Source organism: Thyridium curvatum (genome assembly GCF_004353045.1).
Source record: "Thyridium curvatum strain D216 chromosome Unknown NODE_91_length_158940_cov_68.853331, whole genome shotgun sequence".
Taxonomy (NCBI): Eukaryota; Fungi; Ascomycota; class Sordariomycetes; order Thyridiales; family Thyridiaceae; genus Thyridium; species Thyridium curvatum.
The window spans coordinates 49,319-74,591 of NW_022156846.1; the positions used below are offsets into that span (position 1 = coordinate 49,319).

Consider the following 25,273-nt stretch of genomic DNA (forward strand, 5'->3'; position numbering starts at 1 on the left):
CTGGGTAAAGATAGGAGTGGTTCAAGCAATTTAGAGTATTTCACTGGGCATTATTAGCCAAAAGACTCGCACGGCATTGGTGGCGTTCGGTCGCTAAGACGCATGATCTCCTCGGTCATCAGGCTGTCACTGCTACTCCATGCCCACATCTTTTGGTTGAGGCTGTCGATGTTGTTAATTAGGTTGCGCACAATCCGTAGCTGTTCTGCTTCGGCGTGCGGCCCACGGCAGCCTGGGACTAAGGATCCAGACCATACGGATGACATGAAGAAGCTCACACCCGTGCCATCTCAACGCCTTTTGTGATGTGGAGACACTATTATGCACTCTCGAAGAGAGATAGGCTGATCTATATGATTTTACCTATGCAATGCTGAACGCTTTACTATAGCCGGTCATCGTGATGCGGAACCGAGCTTTGCTATCCATCATCTTCTTCATTGCAAGGATTAGGTTTTCCTCGTTCAGCTCCATCTCCTCCACCCACGGCTTGATACCTTTTTCCGAGGCCAGCTGTAGCATGTCCAACACCTGTCGTCTGTTTCCAATATGGCTGGCCCCAATCAGCACCCCGTTCAGGACCATATCCATTGCACTAAGAGTAAACCCGCCTTCCGCAGGCATACCGACGCTGATGAAGTGGCCCCTGACGTCGATCATGGAAAGATACTTTCTTAGATCAAAATCAGTAGCCGAGCTAGCAGTATTGAGGATGAGTGTGAAATCGCCACGGTGCGGCTCATGCCAGAGCTCTCCCTCTCCAGTTGCAATAAATCCATCCGCACCCATGGCGACCGCGGCATCCTCCTTCGCCCGGGAGCGAGACAGCACCCACACCTCTGCACCAAGTGCTTTGCCCCATAGGACCGCGAAGTGCCCTATTCCACCAAGACCAATCACTCCGATCTTCTTTCCGGAGATGTTGCCATATGAGACCAAGGGCGAGTATGCGGTAATTCCCGCGCAGAGCATCGGCGACACATACTTAGAGTCCATGCCGTCCGGAATAGGGAAGGCCCATTTCTCGTGCACACGGGTGTGAGACGATAGCCCTCCCTGGCTGACGATACCGCTCTCGGGCCACCTAGAGCCGACAGTATGGATAATGCCGTCCTGGCAATAAGTCTCATTATCTGACTGGCAAGGCTTGCATGCTCCACATGAAGACGCTTGGGCACCAACTCCCACCCGTTGGCCAACCTTAACAAGAGTCACCTTTGGGCCAACCCGAATGACTGTTCCTGTAATCTCTGTGCTGAGACGTCAGCAACGTCCCGTTGGCCATTCAAATGAGATGGAGTATCGCACCATGACCGACGCACAAAGGATACAGTTGATCTTTCCACTCTCCTACTTCACGTCAGTGGTCGTGCACGGTGTTTCTGTCGACGCACACAGTTTACCTGTAGCCACATGCAGATCCGTTCCACAAATACTGCATGACTCAATACGTATATCCACATCTAGCAATGGTCAGCTTATCACAAATACGTCTTATGGCTAATCTTATAACTCACCATTGTCCTCAAACGGCTTCAGTTCGAACTGGTCATGCAAAGAATACTAATCAGTATGACACTTTTGCGATGTGAATATTTTTCTTACCGTTCCTTTCCGGAATTTGAACCCGTCCGTCAACGGCCCATCAATCAAGAAGCCAGTTGCTGTATCCATGGCTGCATGAACTGCAAACAAGAATCAATAGAACTTCAACACTACGTGTCTTGAACTTGAGACAGCACAAGGAATATTCTGTATAAGAACTTTATGGACTGTAAGAAAATAGGGGCCAGAGCTACTTATAGATATGATCACGCACATCTTTTCAAGCCCTCAAGATATTTCAGGATACCAAAACGGTAGCACTAACAGTAAGAAATACGCTAGTATACCTGCTTATCAACACCCAATCATTAAGCGTGGGATGGACTTCCCTTTTTGGATTGGGTGAAATTCCTTAATCTTATCATTCTATACGCTAATCAAGGGTATTGGGAATCCGTCATACTTTAGATATTGAAACTTGCAGACTCACGATACAATCTAGGTGAGTAGTACTATCAATTGATAAATTACAAGTAGAAATGGATTCTGTGACCGAGGCCAAGGATTACGCAACGACCAGGCTCAATCTCAAGCCACATACAGGCATGTAAATGTGCCCTCTTACAGGACCATCCTGGCTACATAGTCGTTCAGTCACTCCCAATGGGTCAAACTTTACCACCTGATGTGAAATGTTGTCAAAAGATTTTTATAGTTGAAAGAAAGTCATATCAGATGTTATGTCCAGGCTTAGAGACTCCTCAAACACTTGATCAACCTCACCACTAGTCAGCCAGACGACCTACACAAGCTAGGGGCGTCCTAGCACCTAGATAAATAGAGAGAGGGAAGGACGTTCTTATAGAGGAGGAGGGGAATCAATCAAGCTGCGTTCTGATCAAAAGGAGACAGTGTTATTTGAGTGCTAGAGTGCTTGAGCAGAGTCTTAGGTTGATCAGCAAGTTGAGCCTGTTGTTTGACTAGGTGAGTTGATGCTTCTATATAAGAGTTGACGATGTTTTAGGTTGGTGTTAGGTGCTTTCCCTCCTCGTTCTCAATGTTTGTCCAAATCGACTCAATAATTAAACAAAAACCCTTTTACTATTATTTCTCCTCTCACTTGACGAGCCTGGTATCTATAGATACCTATTTACATATGAGCCTTGGGTACATATGTGCTGCAACAGGACGATGATGTATCCACAATAGGCTCTGCTTTGTCCTGATGAAGAATAGATTTGTTGAACCGTTGACTGGACTGCGGTACATCAAGCGCGGGGTTCTTGGTGAAGAACCCATCCGGCTTCAAGGTGACGCTGATTCTCTCAACCGGCATAACAGGGAAATCTTCGGGGCGAGGATTGTGGGTGAGCCCAAATGCTATGTTTGAGGATCAATCGTCAGTGAACTTCTCGATGCAAAAGATATCTATACTTACTATGCCAAATCACAACATCATTGTTCTCAATGTTGTCACCCCGTCCAGACCAAACCTCGACGCCCGAGCTTGCCCGGCTCATATTCGTGAATTCACCCGCAGCGTACAACTCGTCGTCGCGGTATTTGGTGAACCAAAATGGTTTCGTCGCATAACGAGCCCGTCGCACCTGATATGTATCATCCCCAAACACCAGCATCTGGGAAGGTGCGGCATGAATCTTGTATGCGACAGGCTTTTGAGAGACCTGGTTGATGACACTGTCGTTCCGAATCTTGAAGACCCTGTTCTTAGATGTGTCCAAGACTGCTGAACCAGATTGCACGATGCTGGTCTGCTTGGCCACGTATCCCGCTCCGTAAGGATTCAGCTTTGGGTCCCTCTCCATTGCCATGCTCTCTTCAAAGAACGCTGTGTTATTGTATCCGTCAATTGCAGGGTCGATACGTAGAGAGAACAGATGTTGGTGGTTCGCTGCCATCACTCCGGGAGCAACATTGGTGCCCCAAGGGACTGTGATGCCCTCATCGATCGGCATGGTGGAGAGAATACCAGTGGCCCGGATTTCGGTCTCAAGGCCTCCAGCTTGGTCGAAAATATAGGCAAATATATACTCATAGTTAGCCAGGGTGCATATCATCTGCACAACCAACTGTCGATTGCGAACAACTGTGGCAGTGTTCGTCCTGTAATTTGTGTGCTTGAACTGCAGTCCGGCATCTTGCTCGTGGAGGCAGATCACGTTCGGCATATCAACTGGCATTCCGGAGGACGATGCGCGGACAGAGGAAAAGTAGTGGATATGGCCAAGGCAATCGCATCCGAGACTGAGGGCATTGGCTGTAGCTCCAAAGCCGACATCACCAGCATCAAAAGCCTGTTTTCGGTGGTACGGAGCGCGAGGGTCTGGGATGTTCTTAGTCAGGTACCCCAAGGAAACACGCCCACGAAGTCAATAACTTACCACCATACGGAACTGTCATCTCGTTGATTGCCATGCGATAAATGACGTTTCGCCCATCGTACGTAACGTTCTGTAGGACAATGCCCTCGCGGTACGTTGACCGCACGCGGAAGCGCCACTTTTGCCACCGAACAACATTTTCATCTTCGATAGTGAACGAGGCACCGTCCGGCTGCTGAACTATATATGGCTTGACATCTTCGCGCATCGGCTCAGTGAGGAGCTCTGGTGCAAATTCGACCGCCTTAGTCGGCTTCCAGGGTGTTGTCTCTGTTGTCTTCTCGTCCGCTCCAGAAGGAAGATAATCGATCCTGATCAGTGTCTTGGTGGTGGTGTCAAAGACGGGTGAGATCTTTAGCGGTAAAGAGTAGTGGTTGCATTCGGGGTTGTTGTCCACGAGATACATGTAAAACTGGGTAAGCCGTCGAGTTTCCGATTCCGAGTCGGTCCCGTAGACCCAAGGATCTGTGCACACGGTGACTCCTGGTGGAAGTTGGAGCTTTTCGATTTCAGCGATAACGTCGGGATGTTTTAGGCACATTGCTTCCAGCTCCAAAACTTCGTCGCCATCGACGGGACCCTAAATGAAGTCAGGCATCAGACCCTCAACGCCCAGTGCCGCTTGCAACGGAACTTATCTCGGTCTCATACATGAAGATCTTTGGGAAGCTCCCTAATGCTCATGATATGGCTGTTGGTGACATTGACAAGGGCCTTTACGAAGTTTCCATTGTCAAGACGATCGAAGAGAGCATAGAAGATACGAGGAGGCGGCCGAGGTAGCACCGCTCCGGTTCGTTCTGCCTCCAGGAAGGGAACGAGATCTTTCTTGATGGGCTCCTGGAGATCGATGATCTTGAACCGAAGGCCAACTCCCTTCAATGACGCCTGCAGCAAGCGAGATACCGCCGAGATCTCATCCGGCCTGACTGGGCTCAAAGGATGCATTTTGAGAACGATGTAGTGACAGCACTGAGAATCCGTAAAGATGAAGAGCAATGATGGGGAGATCGGGACAGAGTAGCTGCTTTGGCTGCTCTTTGGTGTTTTATGGCACTGTTCGAAGCATCCTCCATTGATAGTGTTTCCTATCTCACACCAATCATGATTTAGGGAAACATATACCTGTTACGATCAGGAATGACTCAAAAGTGTCTTTTGATGATAGACGTTAGTGTTTTCGTGTCACGCTGGTTTGGCGTGGATATAATGCTTGATGGGTTTCTCGGGAATGAACATGTTAGAAGCCCCACCACACGAGATAGGAGATTGGCGACTGTGGGGTAACCGACACACACCACCAATGAGAATGCGCGCGACGTACAGCCCGATTCGGCATATCTACCTTGTACCAGTACTGTTCAAGGGAGCTCTTATCGTCGCTGGGAATAAGTCCCTCGGCTCAAGTCCCAAGTGCCTTGAGGCGTGCGTGCTCTTTGGCCTGGCTCGATAACACCTTCCAGCCACCAATAAGAACACGGGCGATGTAACGCCCGATTCGGCATATCTCTTATCATCGATGAAAAGGCACGGACCTATCCCGATTCATCCATCAAACTATCTCGCAACTCCCGACTCCATGGGCCCCCATCAAGAAACAACGGAAGAAGCTCTCGTGAAGTGCCATTCACTATCGCCTGGACGCAGCTATGGATATCAGGCCGCCACCATTAAAACCCCCGTGAGTGTTTCGACACCCCAACCAAATCTGCTGCTACTTGTGATCTTTCCAAACTTCTACACTCATTGTCCAAGCTTTTCTACCCTTTTTCTATCCAAAGAATGGCGGGTGTCAAACAGGGACATGCATCAGATGCTCCGAGTCCAGACTCGGATGCTGTTGATGTCACTAATGGCACTATCAGTCCCATCACTGATGCAGACAATATACGCCTCGCTGAGCTTGGCCACGTCGCTCAACTGAAGAGGCAGTATGGCCTCGTGTCCGTCATCGCCATTGGCTGCATTGCCTCAAACTCCTGGTCCGGTCTCGCGGGAACATTGGTAACCGGCGTCTATTCAGGCGGCCCATCGCTGATCCTGTATGGCTACATATTCGTGACGATCGCCAATGCTTTCGTGGCTCTGTCTCTCGCTGAGTTAGCCAGTTCTTATCCGACGGCAGGAGGTCCTTACCACTGGGCCGCTGTGATAGCTCCGAAGAGATGGTCACGAGTGGCAAGCTTCCTTACAGGCTATCTCAATCTTTTTGCATGGATTGTCGGTACTGCCGGGTCGGTATTGATGCTGGCTCAATATATTATTGCAATGGCTATTCTAATGAACGTCAACTTTGCATTCGAGGTGAGTAATCTTCGCCGCGCTTCGAGTCTCTGGCTAACTGGTGGTGTCTGGGAAACAGCGTTGGATGATCTTTGTTCTATACGAAGCCTGGGCCATCATTTCCACCGTGTATAGCATCTGCGGCAATGCCCTGATGCCCCATGTCATTCGGTTCGCTCTCTTCTGGAGCATCGCGTCCTGTTTTATCACGATAATCGTCATGGCGGCTCTTTCGCAACCGAAACAATCCGCTACTGCAGTATTTGCTACCTGGATCAACAAGACGGGATGGACCAGTAACGGCATTACAGCGTGCATCGGGCTCATCAACCCTGCGTTTGGATATGCTGCCATCGACGCAACCATACATTACTCTGAGGAAGTCAAGGATCCTGAACGAAACGTCCCGCTATCCTTGCTGGCTGTCCTGGGAATCGGATTCGTCTCGGGATTTGCCTTTCTCGTCAATGCTTTCTTCAGCGTCTCCGACTATGATGCCATCCTAGCCAGCAACACAGGTCTACCGGTTGTCGAAATGTATCGACAGGCGGCGGGTACGGCTGGCGGTTTGGGGCTTACTCTGCTCATTTTCTTCGCCACAATACCATCTCTCCTGGACTGCCAAGTTGCAACCGGGCGGCTGCTATGGGCCCTTGCCCGTGACAATGCCATGCCGTTCTCCACTTCGCTCAAGAAAGTCAACACTTCAACTGGTGTCCCTGTTCAAGCATCTATTACAATCGGCGTCTGTCTGAGCTTACTAGGATGCATCTACATTGGCAACACTACTGCTTTCAGCGCTTTCATTTCTTCGGGCTTGGTGCTCAACAACCTGACGTATGCCACGCCAGTACTTGTCAATATGTTGTGCGGTCGCAAGGATTTCCGCCGGGGAAAATTTCACATGGGTGGCATCACTGGGTGGGTGTCGAATGGACTGATGATATGTTGGGTTCTTTTCACGTTGGTCTTCTTCGAGTTCCCAACATTCTACCCCGTCACGGCGGCAAACATGAACTACACTTGCCTGATTCTTGGGGCTTGCCTGATACTGGCTGGAACTTATTGGACACTCAGGGCACATAAAAGTTATCATGGTCCTGTAGTAGAGATTCATATCGATGGGGTAGCATCGGGCAATGCTGGTGAGAAAAAGAAGTAACCCACAAGATGATCACTCTATAGCATGAATAAGATGAGCAGTGGGATGGGAGACGTTTACTAGACGTTCTGATCACCGACAGATTAACACGGAGTCACATGTGTTATGAAGTGAACACATCATTCCTCTCGCATTGTGTTCAAATAGTTGATATCTGGACCAAACTTGTGTATTTGCCTCGTTTGCTGAACGTACCCAGGAATATGAGATTTATGGTTTTGCACTTAAAGAGACCGTATCCCGTGCTGGATCCGAGGTGGGATGCTCAATACGCGAGCTACCAGGCCTAGTGGAAGATAGAGTGTCTCCCCCCTCCCCCAGGGCCTACCCAATCCTAGGGCTGATCGTTATCAGTGGATCGACACTTGGTAGCCCACCCCTGGCACCCTGTTTCATTCAATATTTCTTTGCCCCAAAGACTGCGCAAATGTTTCTTGTTTTACTAATATTGACATCAACCGTGGTTCCGACCTCGCGCCTGAGACTCTTGCGGAATGGAGTTTAAGTTGCCCAAGGACATAAAAATCCCTCCAAGAATATCGAAGACTCGGCTTGGTTCGTACTGAAGACCCGAGCGTGAAGCTTCTGGATCGGCGCTAATGATGCGATCTGCAGGCTGTCAGACATGCAAAGACAAACATAGGCGTTGTGATCTTAGCAAACCAGCGTGCCGCCGCTGCGTGGAAAAGGGTCAGGACTGTCCTGGCTACTCGTCCCTTTCCCTCACATGGATTGATGGTCCTAAGATCAAGAGGAGGAAACGTCAAACTCGCACTCCCTCGACGAGAGCAAGCCGGTCTCCTCCCTCGGTTGACACTGATCCTTCCATCTCTACAAACAACAAATCACACTCAACTAAAGATTTCTCCTCTATAAGTAGCAACGGTGACCTCTCGGCCATTGCTGTTGTCAGTGGGCAAGGCGAGAGCAGTGTCTTCTCACGACCTCAAGAGGACATTGACAAACGCGTCACGGAAGCAGCCATCTACCAAGATCCCGATGATGATCTTGACGCTCTTACCGCGCTATTTCGGGGAACTTCATCAATATTCTCGGAAGCTGGCACCGACATTATTGACGGATTGCTCAACCCTCCTATATCCATAAGTTCTGGCCTGAGCCCAGAAAACGAGCTTAGAGTATTTCTTTCGATCCACTACTTCACCAATGTGGTACCGATTTTCACGATATTTGATACTCCATCGAACCCCTTCGGTGAGGGCATCCAACGTCTGGTCGGAGCTTCCGATGCTCTGGCCAATGCCACAACATGCATCGCTGCCATACACCTAGCGGACAGTTTTGACGACCAACATATGAGAGACTATGGGCTCACCTGTCGTGCACAGGCGACGACCGCTCTGCACAGAAGCATCGATCAAGGCGAATGGAATGAGGGTAACTTCGTCGCCTGCATCCTCCTCAGCATGACGGAGAGCTATTTCGTACCGATCGCCTGCGGTACTACCTACCTTGAAAGTGCAAAGCATTTTATATCATTGAACCGATCCGAATTCGAGCGCACGAGCAAGACGATGCGGAATGCAATGTGCTGGGTTGAAGCCTTAGCAAGTCTTGTGGATGACTATTCCGGGATGAGCTCCTCGCTCAGCGAGACACACACTAATGCCAATCATGATACCGGTTTCCACGGAGATGCGGATCCCATTCTTGGGACGTGGGCGCCGCTTCTTCCACGGATTGGAAGGCTTACAGAACTTGCACGAGAGGCCCGCCAGTATGGCCTCACCCAGAGCCTCCAGGAAGAGGTTTTATCTATCGAGGCATTTTTCCTCTCGTGGATAGTTAACGGAGAAGACAGTCCAAAACCTGCAACGCCAATTACTAGTGAGGAGAGTGAGGGTTTGACTCCCAAAACGTTGAAATTCCTGGATACGATCTGCTTGGCTGTACCACAGTTCGAACGGCCGCTCCATCCACCGGCCGAACAACAGTTCGCAGTCATGGCTCAGGCGTACAGTCTTGGTGGTCTCGTACAACTCTATTGTTTCTTTCCTCACATCCTTCGCAATCGCGCGACGGGACTGTCTGATAGCCTGGGCGAGGAACAATTCTTATGCGACCTGTCCGACTACATTATTTCGATCATGAAAGACATTCCATTCGGCAGTCGGCTCTTCAATGTTGGATCATTCCCACTTCTAGCCGCTGGACAATTCTGTAAGAAGTCTGAAAATAGGACGTGGGTTTTGTCTATCTTTGATGACCTCCGGACCCGTAATGGAATCGCTGCGGTGGGACAACTAGGAGTTGCATTGCAAGAGGTTTGGCAGAGATATGATAATGGTGTGGCCACATGCTGGTTGGATGTTTTTTCGGAATGGAACTGGAAGATGCTTATTAACTAATAGAAGAGCAAGATAGGTGTAGTTTTGTTTAGATATCTTTGTCGGTTCGGTCGTATTATTTGGGTACATATATCTGGGCGTTATAAGACTAGTTGCTTCTGATCTCTGTGGTCAGAGTGTGTGGGTCGTTGTAATAGGTGATGTTCACAGTACCTAACCGAGCAGTACCTACCTAGGTACCTACCCCACTTCATTGCTGTCTCTACTTGTACAAGGCATCCAGGATTATGTCAGTTCAGGCAGTTGCGTTGTATATAAAAAGGGCGAATGCATCCTTGCAGTCCTGAACAGTTACGGCTACCCAATTACCTTTTCCTCTCTTTTGCTCGTATCTCCAGCGTGATACCTGACTCATCGTTGCACCAATCAGACACAATGAGCTCGATCGATGTCCACAGTTGCGACAACACGAGCCCGTTTCACCATATGAGATGTTTGCCAGAGTCATTGGCCTTGGTCCACAATTTGGTCCATGCCGAGGTTGAGGAACATCCCAATTCGGAGGCGGTTGTTTCCTGGGATGGCATCCTTACTTACAAAGCGCTCGATGACACCGCCACACGTCTTGCGGGTCACCTTGTACGCGAGGGAGTCAAGCCAGAAACAATTGTACCGCTGCTTTTCGAAAAGTCCCGATGGGCAGTTGTCAGCATGCTTGCCATCATGAAGGCCGGTGGTGCCTTTATGCCCCTGGACATATCCCAGCCAGAATCGCGTCTTCGTGCGGTGATTGCCGAGAGTCATGCTGCATTTGCTCTATGCTCGGCAAGCTGTTATGAGCTCTGCTCTTCCCTGGTTCAGAGGGCCTTCTCCGTCACAGAGAGGACTATTGCAGACTTAGACGAGTCTACCTATCAGTGCCCAGCGAGCATCGGCGATGCCGCTTACGTCATGGCTACTTCGGGAAGTACCGGAAAGCCCAAGCTCGTCGTCACAGAGCATGCGCAGTTGTCGTCATTCGTCGCCCATCTCACGCAACCACTGGGTTTCACCTCGCACACAAGAGCGTTCCAGTTCGCTTCATATGCCTTTGATCCAATCATCGGAGACATCTTTCTGACTCTTGCTGCGGGCGGTACTGTTTGCATCCCATCAGAGGAGCAACGCAGGAGAGACGTCGTTGAAGCCATGAGCAGTATGAGAGTCAACCTTGCGAAATTCACTCCATCATTCGTCAGCTCTGTGCCGGACCTGACAACAGACAACCTGCCCACCCTCAAGACGCTAATTCTTGGAGGGGAGGTTGCGCCTACTGCGCTCATTAAGGAGTGGCAACACAAGGTCGACTTGAAACTGATATACGGCTCGACTGAGTGTACTGTCAGCTGCGTCGTACAGAACCCAACTTCGAATGATAATATCCAGGGTGAGATTGGCCAACCAGTCGCGAGCCGAATTTGGGTTACGCACCCTTCGAGAAACAATTCATCTGGCGAGTTTGTAACGGTTGCTGAAGATGATGTGGGTGAGCTTGTTATTGAAGGTCCACTGGTAGCTCGGGGTTACCTGAATGCGGTCCGTGAAAGCAATGCCAAGTTTTCAAACCGTGAGATGCATCGGGCGTATCGAACAGGGGACTTGGTCCGCCAATTACCCGATAGACGACTTGTCTACGCGGGGAGGGTTGACAATCAGGTGAAGATCCGTGCACAGAGGATGGAGTTAGAAGAGGTCGAAGAGAATATTCGCCGAGCTCTCGAAACACTCAACGTACGTGCCAAGAGCGTACTGGCCGACGCAGCAGTACCGCTTGGTTCGAACGATACACAACTTCTGGCAGTATTGTGTCTGGACACTACCGAACCCTTGGGGTCGCTCCTTTGTGGCGATGGGAGATGCGGAGCGACCATGAGTCTCTCTCCAAGAACAACTCGTAACTTCGCAAGTCTTCTGTCGCTACTTGAGCCAAAGATGAGGGAGCTGGTGCCTGGATTTATGGTGCCGACTTTGTGGGTTCCCATTGACGACATGCCCTTCACCCTGTCGCGCAAACGTGACCGACAGAGGATACGACACATCCTAGAGAGCTTCCCAGCTAGGTGGCTGGCCGCATTTTCGAATTCCCAGGGAAACTTGCTTGAGAGGAGCAACGCAGAAGGATTCATACTTACGGAAAATGAGGACCTGCTCCGAAAGCTGTGGTCAAGCGTGCTTGGAATTGACTCCACTTCCATCCAGCCTGACGACAACTTTTTCCATCTCGGAGGCGACTCTCTGTTAGTCATGAAGATGATCTCAATGGCAAGAAGAGTGAATATTGTCCTTGTTGCAGAAGATGTTTTTGCACACCCTGTCTTAAAACATCTGGCACCTGAGCTTGTTTCTTTACAGCAGTCTGCCGATCTGGCCCCTTTCTCTTTGCTTGAGCCGTCTGTTAGGCTGGGAATTCGTCAGGAGACGGCTCTGCAGTGTGGAGTACGACTAGAGGACATCGAGGACATATTTCCATTGTACTCGATGCAAGAACAGTATGTCTTTAGCTACCCCGAGTTAGGCCGCGGCAGCTCTGGGCCTTGGGACTGGCAGCAGCAGATTGTTTTCTTACTTCCCGAATCCTTTAACATACCACTCTTCAAGTCGATATGGTCTGACGCAGTGAGGTCCCACCCTCAGCTTCGTACACGCGTCGTCAAAACCTCACACGGCGTGTACCAAGCTGCTCTGCGGAACGAAGTCGCGCCTACTTGGAGAGAGGTTGACAATCTAGATGACTATGTGCGTTGGGATAGGCAGACTAGCATGTCGTTTGGCGACGAGCTTTTGCGATTGGCAATCACGAAGTCTACGCAGCCCTGTCACTTCGTGCTCACGATGCAGCATCTGATTTATGATGCTTATTCGCGCGATATGCTCTTCAAGGAGCTAGAGAGTGCGTACAAAAATCAGTCTTACCCCAGAACCCACCCGCCGAAAGTCAGTCAATTCATCAAGTATGTCAACGGAGCAGACCGCCAGTTGGGAAGCCAGTTCTGGTCTGCTTATCTCGCAGGATCATCGACAAAGGCCCTTCTTTCCGCGGCTATCGGTAGCGAGGTGAAGGAGCTGCAAATTCATAGATGGACCTTAGCAAAACCTCACCTCCCACCCTTGGACTACACCTTGGCGACAATCATCGAATGTAGCGTGGCATTGGCTATTTCTCGGCTCCTGAACTGCAGAGACGTGGTATTTTATTCCGACCGGGCCGGTCGCAACCTCCCTGTTGCCGGCATACAAGACCTCATGGCCCCGGCGACACTTTATCTTCCATTGCGTGTCCGTGTTGATCCTCGGCAACGAGTCCATGATCTACTCTATAACCATCAGCGAGCCAACACTGCGATGATGCCTTACGAGTACATGGGGTTCACCGAGTTGAGGAAGCTGGATAACCTCAAAGACGTCTTGGGGCATGCTCTCAACATGAACATCAATCCATATACTCCTCTTGGAGAAATAGGGGCAAGCATGGGGTTGACGGTGGTTGATGAACACGAAAGGTGGGGTGACCCTTTCACAGTCGATGTATCTGTGCGCGAAAATGAGCTGAGATTTGCGGTCTACTTTGACGAGAAGTTTGTGCGCGAGAGTGTGGTCAAGGAAATGATGAGGCATATCAAGGAGGCCTTCCGATTACTATCTACTGCTCACATGAACTTGCGAGTGTCTGTGGGCGACATTCTGCAGAATCTGAGCATTTCCAATAACTCTTAGATACTATTGTGCTCTTTGGTTCTTCCAAAATCATTTGGCATTTGGATGGTATCGGAATTAAAACTAGCTGCTTCTCTATGAATATACAGACCCAACATGTCTCATTCCTTCGGTGGAGTGACATACGCAGAAGGTAGTTTCAACATGGGATCCGTGCAATCCACAAGGGATGGTAGGATCAGACCAGCCTCGGCGTTACAGATCAGAAAGGGGAAGTTCCACGGATTTCCACTTGGATTGCAGCTCTAGCTCCAGGATGTATGTAGCCTTAGGGCTTGGCTTGGGCACAATGCATTGCATGACCCACCGCAATGTTATTGATGCAGAACGAACGTAAGCCAATAAGGCATTGCGTTCATTTACTATGATATTAGATAGAAAGGGCCTTCACCGCTTTTGACTGGGAAGAGAGAACAACATCTGCTTCGGCATAATGATGGTGTTTCGACTTCCCGACGGCCCAAACCTAGTTGTCTGCCGAGGAAACACCCCCCGCACGTGCTCACACCATGCCTAGCGGACAAGCGAAGCTCAAGCAAGTCGACCTGGCCGAAGGGCGTGATGCAGTCCTGAGCGCTCTTCATGAGGATGGCGGTGTCATTATCAAGGGTCTCTTCACCAAAGACCAAGTTCGTCGTCTGAACGAAGAGGTCCAGCCGGCTATAGATAGGCTGGCGACAGGCTCAAAACAGTCTGAAGAATGGCTGCAGGAGTTTCACGGAGACAACACGAAACGGCTTAACGGCATGGTAGCCGTGAGTAAAACATTTCGGCACGAGTTTCTCGAGTGCGAGTTGATCCACCAAATCTGTGAGGAGATTTATTTCAAAGATGCGGGCGGCTACTGGATGAATTCAGCCCAGCTCATTGACATCGGTCCTGGAAGCAAGGCCCAGCCCCTCCACCGAGACCAGTGGCAGTTCCCTATCTTTACTCGTTGTGGTCCTGATGCACCCGAGGCTAGCTGTAACTTCCTTGTGGCGCTGACTGAGTTCACGGACGAGAACGGGGCGACAAGAATCATTCCCGGTAGTCACAAGTGGGATGACTTTTCACAGAACGGAACACCCGAAGACACTATCCCAGCCGAGATGGAAGCAGGTGATGCTTGTTTCATTACAGGCAAGGTTGTTCATGGTGGTGGTGCCAACAGGACGAAGAATTTTGTTAGACGAGGTGTGGCCATGGTTTTCCAGTGCTCCTACCTAACGCCTGAGGAGGCATACCCATTCGTTGTCAGCAGAGACATTGCAAAGACACTCACGCCACGAGGACAGCGTATGATCGGATTTCGATCTCAATTTCTCAAAGACAGCCCGGGGGTATGGAAGACCAACTATGGCGAGGTGGATGAGGTTTACTGCTAGAAGCGATGATTCTTCGTAATGGCTTTGCACAACGCATTTATTAAGGCACCATAATGAGAACTTGGTTGTTGATGTTGTATGCCTTCTTGTCCTTCCATATGTTTTATGATGGTTTCCACGCCTCTTCTATCAATTGCTCAATGCTTTTCGGAGGCGGAGTCCTTCCTTCAAAACGCTTGACAAGATCGAGGTGTTCGCCAAGCCTATCTAGGTCATACCCTCCAAGTGCCACTGACGCTTCAAGATCGGCCACTATCCCTTTGATGCCCTGAGGAAATCGGTCAGAGAATCTCTCCGCAATGGCGATATTGACGGGTAGGTCAATCGCTTCATGCTTGAGCAATTTCTCTACAGGCTGATAGCGCACTTCGAGTTTTCGGCCAAGCGTCTTCTCGAAGATTTTGACAAGTTCATTCATTGAGACTGTACTTGCCACGACCTTCATGATTCGTGGCCACTTTTCTAGTTGGAGAGCCATGACCAGATAGCGTGCAGCGTCGACTGTACATGTCATGCTCATACGGCCTTCTCCATCCCCTGGCAGTATGGCCTGTCCGTTCTCCGCGTCGACACAAAAGCACAACGGACGAAGCGAGCTTGCCACACGCGGTAGGCCGAAATAGTCCATGAACATGCCCGGATAAATGTACGAGTACTCGAGCGATGTTGTCTTTGCCAACTCCCGTCGCGCGGCGAGATGGAATCTCTTTTCGGGGTAAGGAAGAATGTCGTCGCCCACGTCATACTCAACGTTGAATTCGGATGGGACAAAGCGCTTGACATTGGAGCACTTATCGGCGGCGCGAATGAGTCGCAATTGAGTCTCGCATGTCGCGTCTGATTCCATAGGGAGAGCACAGATAACAACAGCTGCTTGTTTCGCTGCGAGTTGCTCAGCCAGAGCATCCTCAGACATATAATCCGTTTGGATGATAGGGAAATATCGTTTGCCAGTCAGTGGTGAGGTACGCTCGGTATTCCAACCATCCGCTGGACTCTGTCTTTGCGTGGTCAACGATTGATGTTATAAAATCACGGCCAAAGCTGTTTCATCCTACCTTTCTCGACATCGCGTAAGCTTCGTACTGGCCACTCTCAAAGAGTGCATCCATGATAGGACGACCCAAGTCACCCAAGCCCCCGGCAACGATGACAACAGCCATGATCAGTCTTTGGTGACAATTATGACAATAACTCATCAATTAATTATTGAGGCTATAGTCAAAGGACAGACTGTTATGGATAGGATGTAAAGCTGTCACCTCAAAGAATGCAAGCACCGGGCTCGTCTAGAACCTAGTAGGGCGCCGTGTAGTGTCCTTTGGGACAGTCAGCACCGCCTGCAAGGTCACTTGGCCCAGTACGGACCTGGTGGCTGAGCGCGCTTGAACGTAGTTTCTCAGTGGCGAATTGAAGCTTCACATGATCCTTCATCAGCAGCAATGAGAACCAAATCTCTCAGCATCGGCCGATACAGCCCCGGTTTCGTGATGATAGCGCCGAGCAACTGCGGTGGAGACGAGGCTTGTTGTTGTTGTTTGCATTTGCGGCCCCACTGTCGCTAATTTCGTACTTCCTCGGGCTTAATATTGCCAGATTCAGAACTGGACGACCAGTCTTGCGAACTTGCCGATGCAGATTCATGCAATGCTACTCTTGTAAAACAGGAAGGTTCCATCCAGGCCGAATAGCTCTGTGTTGATCTCATGGTGTGTTGAAAGGGTTCCTCGGCCTTATTTTACCGTATTTGTGTATCAACTGGAGATTCCTCTCTGAGTGTTGTAACGCCACCAGCGCTAGGGCTGCAAAATCCAGTCTCAAACACGACTTCAGGGTCCATCTAAAGTTAATATGCAGGTCTCGCAGGATGCAATCAACTGGTGTTGCATTGCAATCCATTGTGCTCTTGGCAAGAAAGGTACTGGTACCTTGTAAAGCTTGGAAGTCTAGAGCTACGCGCATGGCTGCAGATACACTCACCTGGAATCTTTGACATGCTCGAAAATTGTCGTTTATTGGCGAGAGAACTGATTCTTTCGACGTTAACGGTGATTAGCAATGCATTCGCGTATCCATGGTACCTAAGGCACATGTCGGCATCGACCAAAGATACTGATGTCCAGGGTATATGGTATCGTCCAGAGTGGTGACTGCACTGTGCTTCCCAGGCGGGCTCTCGGGGAGTAATTATTGGCAATGATTCTGTAGCATCTGGATTTCCCTCAAAGCACGTGATATTTACTGTGAGCAACATCTTCAAGTGAGGTCTGTTCAGCATGTATGTATATGTATGAAACATTCTCCTAGACACTATGACGATCGTTGGCTAAAGAATAGATCTAATCCTTTTGCTGATTAGAGGTCTTACAAGGACAATGGATACCGATATCTCACATGCCACACTCGGTGGTGAAACGCCGAATGGGAACGGCCTGGACAATCCCGACACTTCGCCGAGATTGAGGTTATGTCTCCACGAGCTTCTCGAACCCTCCTTTAAGCAGTACTACGACAAAGTTGCCGTTGTGTGCGGTGAAACGAAGTTTACCTTTGGAGAAGTCCATCTCTTTGCGGACCGTATCTCTAATGCTCTCGTTATGCAAGAAATCGGCCGCGGAGACCTTGTGGCCGTGGCGTTGGATCGCTGCGCGGAGCTCGTTGTGGTATTGCTGGCAATATTGAGAGCAGGTGCTGCTTATGTTCCGATTGAGCTGGGCTTGCCTGCTGGGCGCATTGGACAGATGCTTCAGAATGCTTCTCCCAAGTTGATCATCATAAACGACAACGACAAAGAAACCTTTTCATCTCTCAGTGGTGCTTACTGTGCGTCTGTTGACGAAATCCTGAACGCCACGCCCGCAGCATTTTCGAGCAGCAGCTCTCGCAACACTAGACCACAGTGTTCCGATCTCGCGTATGTAATGTACACATCAGGATCAACAGGTCAACCCAAAGGTGTCGAAATAACTCATGCCGGAGTTACAAACCTTATGCTATCGATGGAGAAGAAACCAGGTTGCAATGCAACAGACCGCCTGCTCGCTGTAACGACTGTTTCGTTTGACATGGCCGTTGCCGACTGGTTCTTACCATTGTTAGGGGGCGCAACAATATTTGTGGCTGAAAGGGATGACTTGTCAGATATGGCTGCTCTCGTCAAACTCATGGACCGCCACCAAATCACCATGATGCAGGGGACACCCACTCTTTGGCGAATGCTTCTTGATTCGGGTTGGCACGGTCAAACTCGACTTAGGAAGATCTTGTGTGCTGGAGAGGCTCTTCCCTGTACGCTTGCTGATCGATTGCTCGATTGTGCAGGCGAGGTGTGGAACCTGTACGGCGCAACTGAGGCCAGCGTGTACTCAAGCATGTGGAAGGTGTGTCGTAATCACGATATGGTTATCGGCGGCCCCATTGAGAACACGCATCTTTATATACTGGACGAAAACATGTCGCCCATCCCGGATGGCCTTTCTGGGGAGCTGTGCATTGGAGGGCTTGGTCTAGGACGTGGCTACCGTAACAATGAGGAGCTCACCGCCTCTCGCTTTGTCCGGAACCCATTTCATCCGGGCCTGATGTACCGCACCGGTGATCTCGGCCGCTTTACTCCGTCTGGACTCGTGGCCCTTCTGGGCCGTATGGACGGACAGGTCAAGATCCGCGGCAACAGAGTTGAGCTGGGCGACGTTGAAGCCGCAATCTCCGCCCACAAGGATATCTCTGCGGCAGTGGTCATCGGCCGGGACGACAGACTTGTCGCCTATTGTGTGCGCAAACAAGCACCGCCTACAAGTGTCGACTTGCCAGCTCACGCACTGGTGCCAGAGCGGCTCAGCCATATGCTTCGCCCTTGGGTAGCAGAGCGGCTGCCAGCTTATATGGTTCCAGCCTTCTTCGTTGAACTCAGAGAGTTTCCGGTTTCTATTAGCGGAAAGATTGACCGAAAAGCCCTCCCAGATCCCGCAGCGGAGCTTGAGACCACGAAAGGAGATCTAATCCCTAGTTCCGAGCTAGAGGGGCAGATACTCCGGATTTGGTCTGACGTTCTCGAACACGGTCATATTACGATTCATGATAACTTCTTTGAAGTGGGAGGGGACTCGCTCCGGGTGGTACGCGTCCACAGAGAGCTCGAGATTCTAGTAGGACGCCCGATTCCAGCAGCCAAGCTGTTCCAACATTTCACCATCAAGGCGCTGGCAGGATATCTATCGGGGTCCTCTGATGCTACCACACACCCTGAAGCCAAACGGCCACTTCAGCAGAGTGGCGGCGAGGAGGATATAGCCATCATATCGATGGCCTGTCGGCTCCCCGGGAATGTCAGCACCCCTGAGCAGTTTTGGCAAGTTCTCGATGAGGGAAGGGACGTTATCACAGACGTACCTGAAAATCGCTGGATTCCTACATCCAAGCCCGAAAGTCAAGCCAATCCCTACTGTCACCGAGGTGGATTTTTATCTTCAATTGACTCCTTTGACATTTCATTCTTTGGCATTTCTCCGCGAGAGGCACGCCAGTTAGACCCATCACACTATATGATGCTTGAGGTCTGCTGGGAAGCGTTTGAGCGCGCTGGTTATACCTCGGAAAAGATCCGAGGGAGCCAAACTGGTGTTTACATTGGGGCGAGCAACATACTCTCCCACCAGAGTCTCAATCTTGGTGCGATTCGGAGTCTGGAAGATTTGAATGGACACACAGTGACGGGATCGGCTGGCGGGACTCTCTCCGGGCGCGTATCCTATTATTTCGGACTTCAAGGTCCAGCAATGAGCATAGACACAGCTTGCTCCTCATCGCTGGTGTCAACTCACATGGCCTGCACTGCACTGCGTCTGGGCGAATGCAACATGGCTGTGTCGGGGGGAGTCAGCCTAATGCTCAATCCGGGGCTTCATGTGGAGTTCTCTCGACTGGGTGGAATGTCACAAGACGGGCGATGTCGTTCTTTCTCGGCAGATACGGAAGGGACGGGATGGGCCGAAGGCTCTGCTGCTGTGATACTTAAACGCTTATCTGACGCCCAGTGCGACGGCGACTTTATTCATGCCGTTATACGTGGATCTGCGGTAAACCATGACGGCCGGAGTGCGACATTGACGGCGCCTAATGGGCTTGCCCAGCAGCGACTGATCTGCAGGGCCCTCGCGGCTTCCAAGATCCGCCCGAGTGACATAGACTACATCGAAGCCCATGGTACGGCCACTCAACTGGGCGACCCGATCGAAGGGACGGCCTTGGCCGAGGTGTTTGGTCCAACCCGTGCGCATGAGAAACCTCTTCGCATCGGAGCGGCCAAATCTAACATTGGCCACACTCAGGCTGCCAGCGGCCTGGTAGGTCTCATGAAAGTAGTGCTTTCCATGCAACATGGGGCTTTCCCGCAGTCCTTGCACATAATCAAACCAACTCCTGCTATTGATTGGCAAGGCGCCAATATGAGTCTCGTACTGAATAAGGAACCGTGGTTGGTTCAGGGAAGCCGCCCACGTCGAGCAGGAGTGAGCGCATTTGGCATTGGCGGCACTAATGCACATGCCGTACGTACACCCCGCAACATTTATACCCCAAAACCAAAAACCAAGAGTGTTGAGATGCCCCAAAGCTTGACCACTGACATTTTTCCGCCAGATCATTGAAGAAGCGCCAGAAGACACCAAAGTTGTGAATGGCGTGAGGTCCGTTGCGCGATTGCCAACATCCCTACCATTTCTCCTCTCAGCCGATACCGATAAAGCACTGCAGATGCAAGCCGAGCGTCTTGGGCAACACATCAGAAACGCCCATGGAGATATTACTTTCTTGGACGTGGCTTACTCCCTGGCCACCACCCGCACTCATCTTCGAAGGCGCCTAGTACTGGAAGCTCGAGATGAGGCCGACCTTCTGGGGCAGTTGGACTCGGCAGCTCGCTCGCAATCTGCAGCGCTGCTTGTTCATAATGGTGCCCAGCCTACTGGTACACCTAAGCTGGCTATGCTTTTTACCGGCCAAGGAAGCCAGTGGCTAGGCATGGGTAAAACTTTATGCGAGGTCTCCTCTGTGTTTGACCAAGCAGTACATGAAGTAGCTGGCAAGTTCGATCCGGAACTTGAAGTCCCGTTGCTCGATGTCATGTGGGCGGAGCCTGGCACCGCCGTGGCTTTGTTGCTAGAACGCACGGACTTCGCCCAGCCGGCCCTCTTCACCCTTGAGGTGGCGCTGTGGCGAGTGTGGCAGTCCTTGGGCGTCGCGCCAGAGTATGTTCTGGGTCATAGCCTCGGCGAGATAGTAGCCGCTCATGTGGCCGGCATCATCGATCTATCCGATGCCTGTCGGCTTGTTGCAGCGCGTGGCCGCCTCATGCAAGCCCAGTCCGGGGACCACGTTATGGTATCACTTGAGGCTAGTAGCGACGAAGTCACTGCAACTGCTGCACGGTTGGGTCTTGAGGATGATGTCGACGTCGCCGCGTACAATACCCCCATGCAGACGGTGATTTCGGGCCGGTCGAAGACCCTGGAATGTATGACACAAGGCTTCGCTCAGCAGAGACGTAAGGCCACATTGCTCGTCACAGGCCATGCGTTCCACTCCCGTCATATGGAAAACATGCTGGCCGAGTTTGGAGCAGTTGCTGAGACGGTGCGGTACAGCTCTCCTCGTTTACGCATGATTAGCAGCGTGGAAGGCAGTATCGCAGAACCTGGTCAACTGGAAACGGCTCAGTACTGGGTAAACCAAGTGCGTAAGCCAGTTCGTTTCAACGACGGTATCCGTACCTTAGGTCGCGAAGGGGTCAATATCTTCCTTGAGCTAGGGCCAGACCAGGTGCTTTGTGGCATGGGCGCAATTTGCCTTGCAGACCATCCTCAATGCGAGTCGATCTCTTGGCTATCATCCCTAAATCGCCGCGACGATGGCACAACGACTTTGCATCGTAGTCTTGGTCATCTACATACGCGACACGTGTGGATTAACTGGCCTGCCTACTTCAAACCTTTCGGTTGTCATCGTGTGCAGTTGCCGACTTATGCCTTCCAACGACTCTTCCATGCCCGCCGCGTTATCCCTACGCCCAAAGACGAACCTACCACTCCATTGAACAGCAACAATCTAGCTACTGTTACTCGAAATCCACGCGATCAATTCAGCGTCGTGTGGCAAACCACCGAGACCGGGAAAGTGCTTTCAGGGGGCAACTGGGGGTTGTTGAAGCCTCATTTAACTTCTGATTCAGAATGGACAAAGGGTGTGACAAGTGCAATGTCGCAAACAGGCACACGACTGGTCCATGTCGGAAGCATTGAGCATGGCACCAAGTTGGACGGCCTGTTGTGCCTCTGGGACTTGGAACGTGGCATGCTATCGCAGACACGGGACTTGATGGGGCATGCGTTGACACAACTGCAGACGGCAACTCGCGTCCAGCTCGTTCCCCCGCTGATATGGGTTACCCGCCAAGCAATGGGAACAGACCATGAACTTGACGATCGCAACCTGGATCCTGGACCAACTTCAATGCTATGGGGTCTGATGCGGACTGCTCGAAGTGAGCACCCGGAATTAAGTTTGCGGCTGGTCGATCTTGGGTCGGAATCGGCGGAAGCGATTGTGCAAGCTGCTCTCATGCTCAACGCTGAACCTGAATGCGCAGTTCGGAGGAACAGCGTCCTAGTTCCGCGATTGCACTCTGTCGATGCGATTCCACAAGTTGCCATGACTGTGCGTCCACTCGTGCGTACAGATGGAGCAGTATTGATCACTGGCGGCCTTGGAGACCTTGGTGCACGTGTGGCACGTTGGCTTGTAAATCACCACGGAGTAAGAGACTTGGTCTTGACTTCACGCCGCGGTATGGAAGCTTCGGACGCCGATGCCTTGGTAGCTGAGTTGTCAACCATGGGCGCCCGGGTTGATGTCTTTGCAGCCGATATAGCGAGTCCAGACGACGTTCACATGGTAGTGTCGTGCTTCAGCAAGAATCGACCTCTGCGGGGCGTCGTTCATGCCGCGGGCGTTGTGGACTCGGGTGTTCTTTCAACTATGACGCCTGAGCGTTGCGAGACTACAATCGCTCCAAAGGCCTATGGGGCATGGAATCTACATATGGCAACGAAAGATGCTGATCTGGACCTCTTCATGATGTTCTCTTCCATCTCTGGCGTCATGGGCATGCCAGGTCTTGCCAACTACGCCGCAGCCAACACGTATCTAGACGTCCTAGCTCATTTGCGTCGCGCCAATGGCTTGCCTGCTACGTCTGTGGCTTATGGGACTTGGGAAGGCAACGGCGGCATGGTCTCCAAGCTTGGCAAAGGTACACTGGCCCACCTTTCTCAGTATGGTCTGGACCCTCTATCACCTTATGAGGGACTGGAGCTGCTTCAACAAGCTGTGTTTAGCGGGCGTCCCCTGACAATGGCAGCTGTGCTTGATCTGAAGAGACTTCAACTCTACCTCGAGGAGCAAGGTGGCGCCATACCGCCTTTTCTTAGCTCAATCCTTGTCCACAGGGATAGTACCCAACGTCCAGCCGGCAGTTGCCAGAGTCTCCGAGAGTTGTTGAACAAGACTGAATCTGAGAAGCACCCAACTATTGTTCTGAACATGGTCCAACAAGTGGTTGCGAAGGCATTAGGATTTGCCCGCCCGCTCGACGTCGAAGTGCACCGTCCACTCAAAGATATTGGCATCGACTCATTGACAGCAGTCCAAGTGCGAAATCATCTGGCAACCCTCACGGGCCTCTCGCTCTCGACTAATATCGTCTTTTTCCACTCCAATCTAAGCTTACTCAGCCAGGCCCTGCTGTCCGAGTTACAACAAGCGAAAGATAGTCCTACACAGCCACCTTTGGGCAAGTTGAACCTCGATGCAATCTGCCAAGGTCTCCTCGATAAAACCTTTATATTTCCAGAAGACTATCACATCGAATCGCGTAAAGACATTGCGCAGTGCCGCACGGTCCTTCTCACGGGTGCAACAGGGTTCGTCGGGGTCTTTATTCTTCATGAGTTGCTTAAGCAGGGCATCACTACTTATTGTCTGGTCCGGGCTGGATGTTCCAATGATGCCGAAGCGCGCCTGGTGAAAACTCTCAAAGCCCAGGATCTATGGGAAAGCTCATTTGCACCATTGCTCAAGCCGATTGCTGGTGATATTGCCAAGCCACTTCTTGGTATGATAGACGAAGCATTTGATCTGCTAGCTGACAGCGTCGACACCATCTGTCACTCAGGTGCACTGGTCGACTGGTTACGGCCACTGCAAGACTATGTCGGGCCAAATATTGTGAGCACCCACGAGGTCCTGCGTTTGGCATCGCGCGGCCGGCCAAAGATGATCCATTTGGTATCTACCATATCGACGTTGCCCAAGCACATGGGTCTAGGACTTGAAGAAGGAGACCTCGAGTATGGCTATGGGACCTCGAAGTACATAGCTGAGAGATTGGTGGCAGCTGCCCGTTGGCGTGGAGCTAAAGCAGCAATTTATCGCCTCCCATACGTTACGGCGTCCACCACATCTGGGCATTTCCGACTTGACCGCGGAGACTTCTTGAACAACCTGATCACAGGATGTCTCGAGATGGGCGCCTTCCCATTAGTGGATGCTGATATGTCAGCCGTACTCCCCGTCGATTACTTGGCCAGGACAATCGTAGCCATCGCGACTCGTGATCCGCATGGATCGTGTTGCGACTTTGACTTTTTGAGCACTCGGGCTCCAACCTGCAGGCAGTTCTTTCAGAGATTGTGTGATCTTGCTGGTAGCCCACCGGGTGAAATTATCCCCTTTGAGATATGGAAGCACCGGGCACTGGACCATGCTAGATCACACCCGACTAGTCCGATTTCGCGTATCACCGCTGTGTTGGACGGCTACACGGAGGAGAACGCGACAAGCATGTTCAAAGCTCTCCCGCCCGGGAAGCATGTCCTTGGAGGTGACAAATATCCAGCGCCAGCGTTGAATGATGAGTTTATCACAGGGTACCTGCGCCGTCTGAGCGTTCGAAGATTCCAAGAAGTCCCGCAAGCATTCACAGTGTGCACGGGTTGATTTGCAATTTGTAGGGCAGAGGGACGAACTTTCGTGTGTCGAGACTAGTTTAGTGGTGCAAGCTCGAAACTTTATGGAAAATACAAACCTTCATTTTGTTGTTAATTGGTGTAAGATAGAACGGCCGGTCGGCTTATTGAAGATTCAGACTCTTCATCTCAGCTAACATGAAGCTCAGATGAAAACGAAGTCAAAGCTTTCTGTGATGGTAAGCTGAATCTGGAATTCCGAGTAGTAGCCACATCATGCATGTCCAAATTTCATGGCTGGCCATGTAAACTAGACCCGAACTGCAGCTTGGGCTTCCAATGATTCAGTCTTAGAGAATGACGCGTCAAACCCATAAGTCTTCCATCCTGCTGCGTAGTCGACACCGGCCTCGCGTTCTGGAAGCAACAG

At 51.0% G+C, this 25,273-nt stretch overlaps 7 protein-coding genes across 7 annotated transcripts; 4 read left to right on the forward strand and 3 right to left on the reverse strand.

Moving 5' to 3' along the window:
• Positions 1-363: 363 nt before the first annotated feature.
• E0L32_010782 (uncharacterized protein) lies at positions 364-1,674 on the reverse strand (the record flags this gene model as incomplete). Its single annotated transcript, XM_031133438.1, has 5 exons — positions 364-1,255; positions 1,323-1,350; positions 1,404-1,463; positions 1,518-1,545; positions 1,606-1,674. The coding sequence occupies 5 exons, from the start codon at positions 1,672-1,674 to the stop codon at positions 364-366; spliced, it is 1,077 nt and encodes a 358-aa protein (XP_030988996.1).
• Positions 1,675-2,695: 1,021 nt separating this feature from the next.
• On the reverse strand, positions 2,696-4,895 carry E0L32_010783 (uncharacterized protein; the record flags this gene model as incomplete). The annotated part of the gene is made up of 4 exons (XM_031133439.1): positions 2,696-2,925; positions 2,984-3,889; positions 3,948-4,527; positions 4,599-4,895. The coding sequence occupies 4 exons, from the start codon at positions 4,893-4,895 to the stop codon at positions 2,696-2,698; spliced, it is 2,013 nt and encodes a 670-aa protein (XP_030988997.1).
• An 834-nt stretch (positions 4,896-5,729) lies between these two features.
• E0L32_010784 (uncharacterized protein) lies at positions 5,730-9,761 on the forward strand (the record flags this gene model as incomplete). The annotated part of the gene is made up of 3 exons (XM_031133441.1): positions 5,730-6,251; positions 6,310-7,151; positions 8,051-9,761. The coding sequence occupies 3 exons, from the start codon at positions 5,730-5,732 to the stop codon at positions 9,759-9,761; spliced, it is 3,075 nt and encodes a 1,024-aa protein (XP_030988998.1).
• A 375-nt stretch (positions 9,762-10,136) lies between these two features.
• Positions 10,137-13,454, forward strand: E0L32_010785 (uncharacterized protein; the record flags this gene model as incomplete). The annotated part of the gene is made up of 1 exon (XM_031133442.1): positions 10,137-13,454. The coding sequence occupies one exon, from the start codon at positions 10,137-10,139 to the stop codon at positions 13,452-13,454; it is 3,318 nt and encodes a 1,105-aa protein (XP_030988999.1).
• Positions 13,455-13,963: 509 nt separating this feature from the next.
• E0L32_010786 (uncharacterized protein) lies at positions 13,964-14,821 on the forward strand (the record flags this gene model as incomplete). The annotated part of the gene is made up of 1 exon (XM_031133443.1): positions 13,964-14,821. One exon carries the CDS (start codon positions 13,964-13,966, stop codon positions 14,819-14,821), a length of 858 nt encoding a protein of 285 aa, XP_030989000.1.
• A 103-nt stretch (positions 14,822-14,924) lies between these two features.
• On the reverse strand, positions 14,925-15,984 carry E0L32_010787 (uncharacterized protein; the record flags this gene model as incomplete). The annotated part of the gene is made up of 2 exons (XM_031133444.1): positions 14,925-15,818; positions 15,880-15,984. The coding sequence occupies 2 exons, from the start codon at positions 15,982-15,984 to the stop codon at positions 14,925-14,927; spliced, it is 999 nt and encodes a 332-aa protein (XP_030989001.1).
• A 1,212-nt stretch (positions 15,985-17,196) lies between these two features.
• E0L32_010788 (uncharacterized protein) lies at positions 17,197-24,874 on the forward strand (the record flags this gene model as incomplete). Its single annotated transcript, XM_031133445.1, has 2 exons — positions 17,197-20,370; positions 20,462-24,874. The coding sequence occupies 2 exons, from the start codon at positions 17,197-17,199 to the stop codon at positions 24,872-24,874; spliced, it is 7,587 nt and encodes a 2,528-aa protein (XP_030989002.1).
• Between the last annotated feature and the right edge of the window lie 399 nt (positions 24,875-25,273).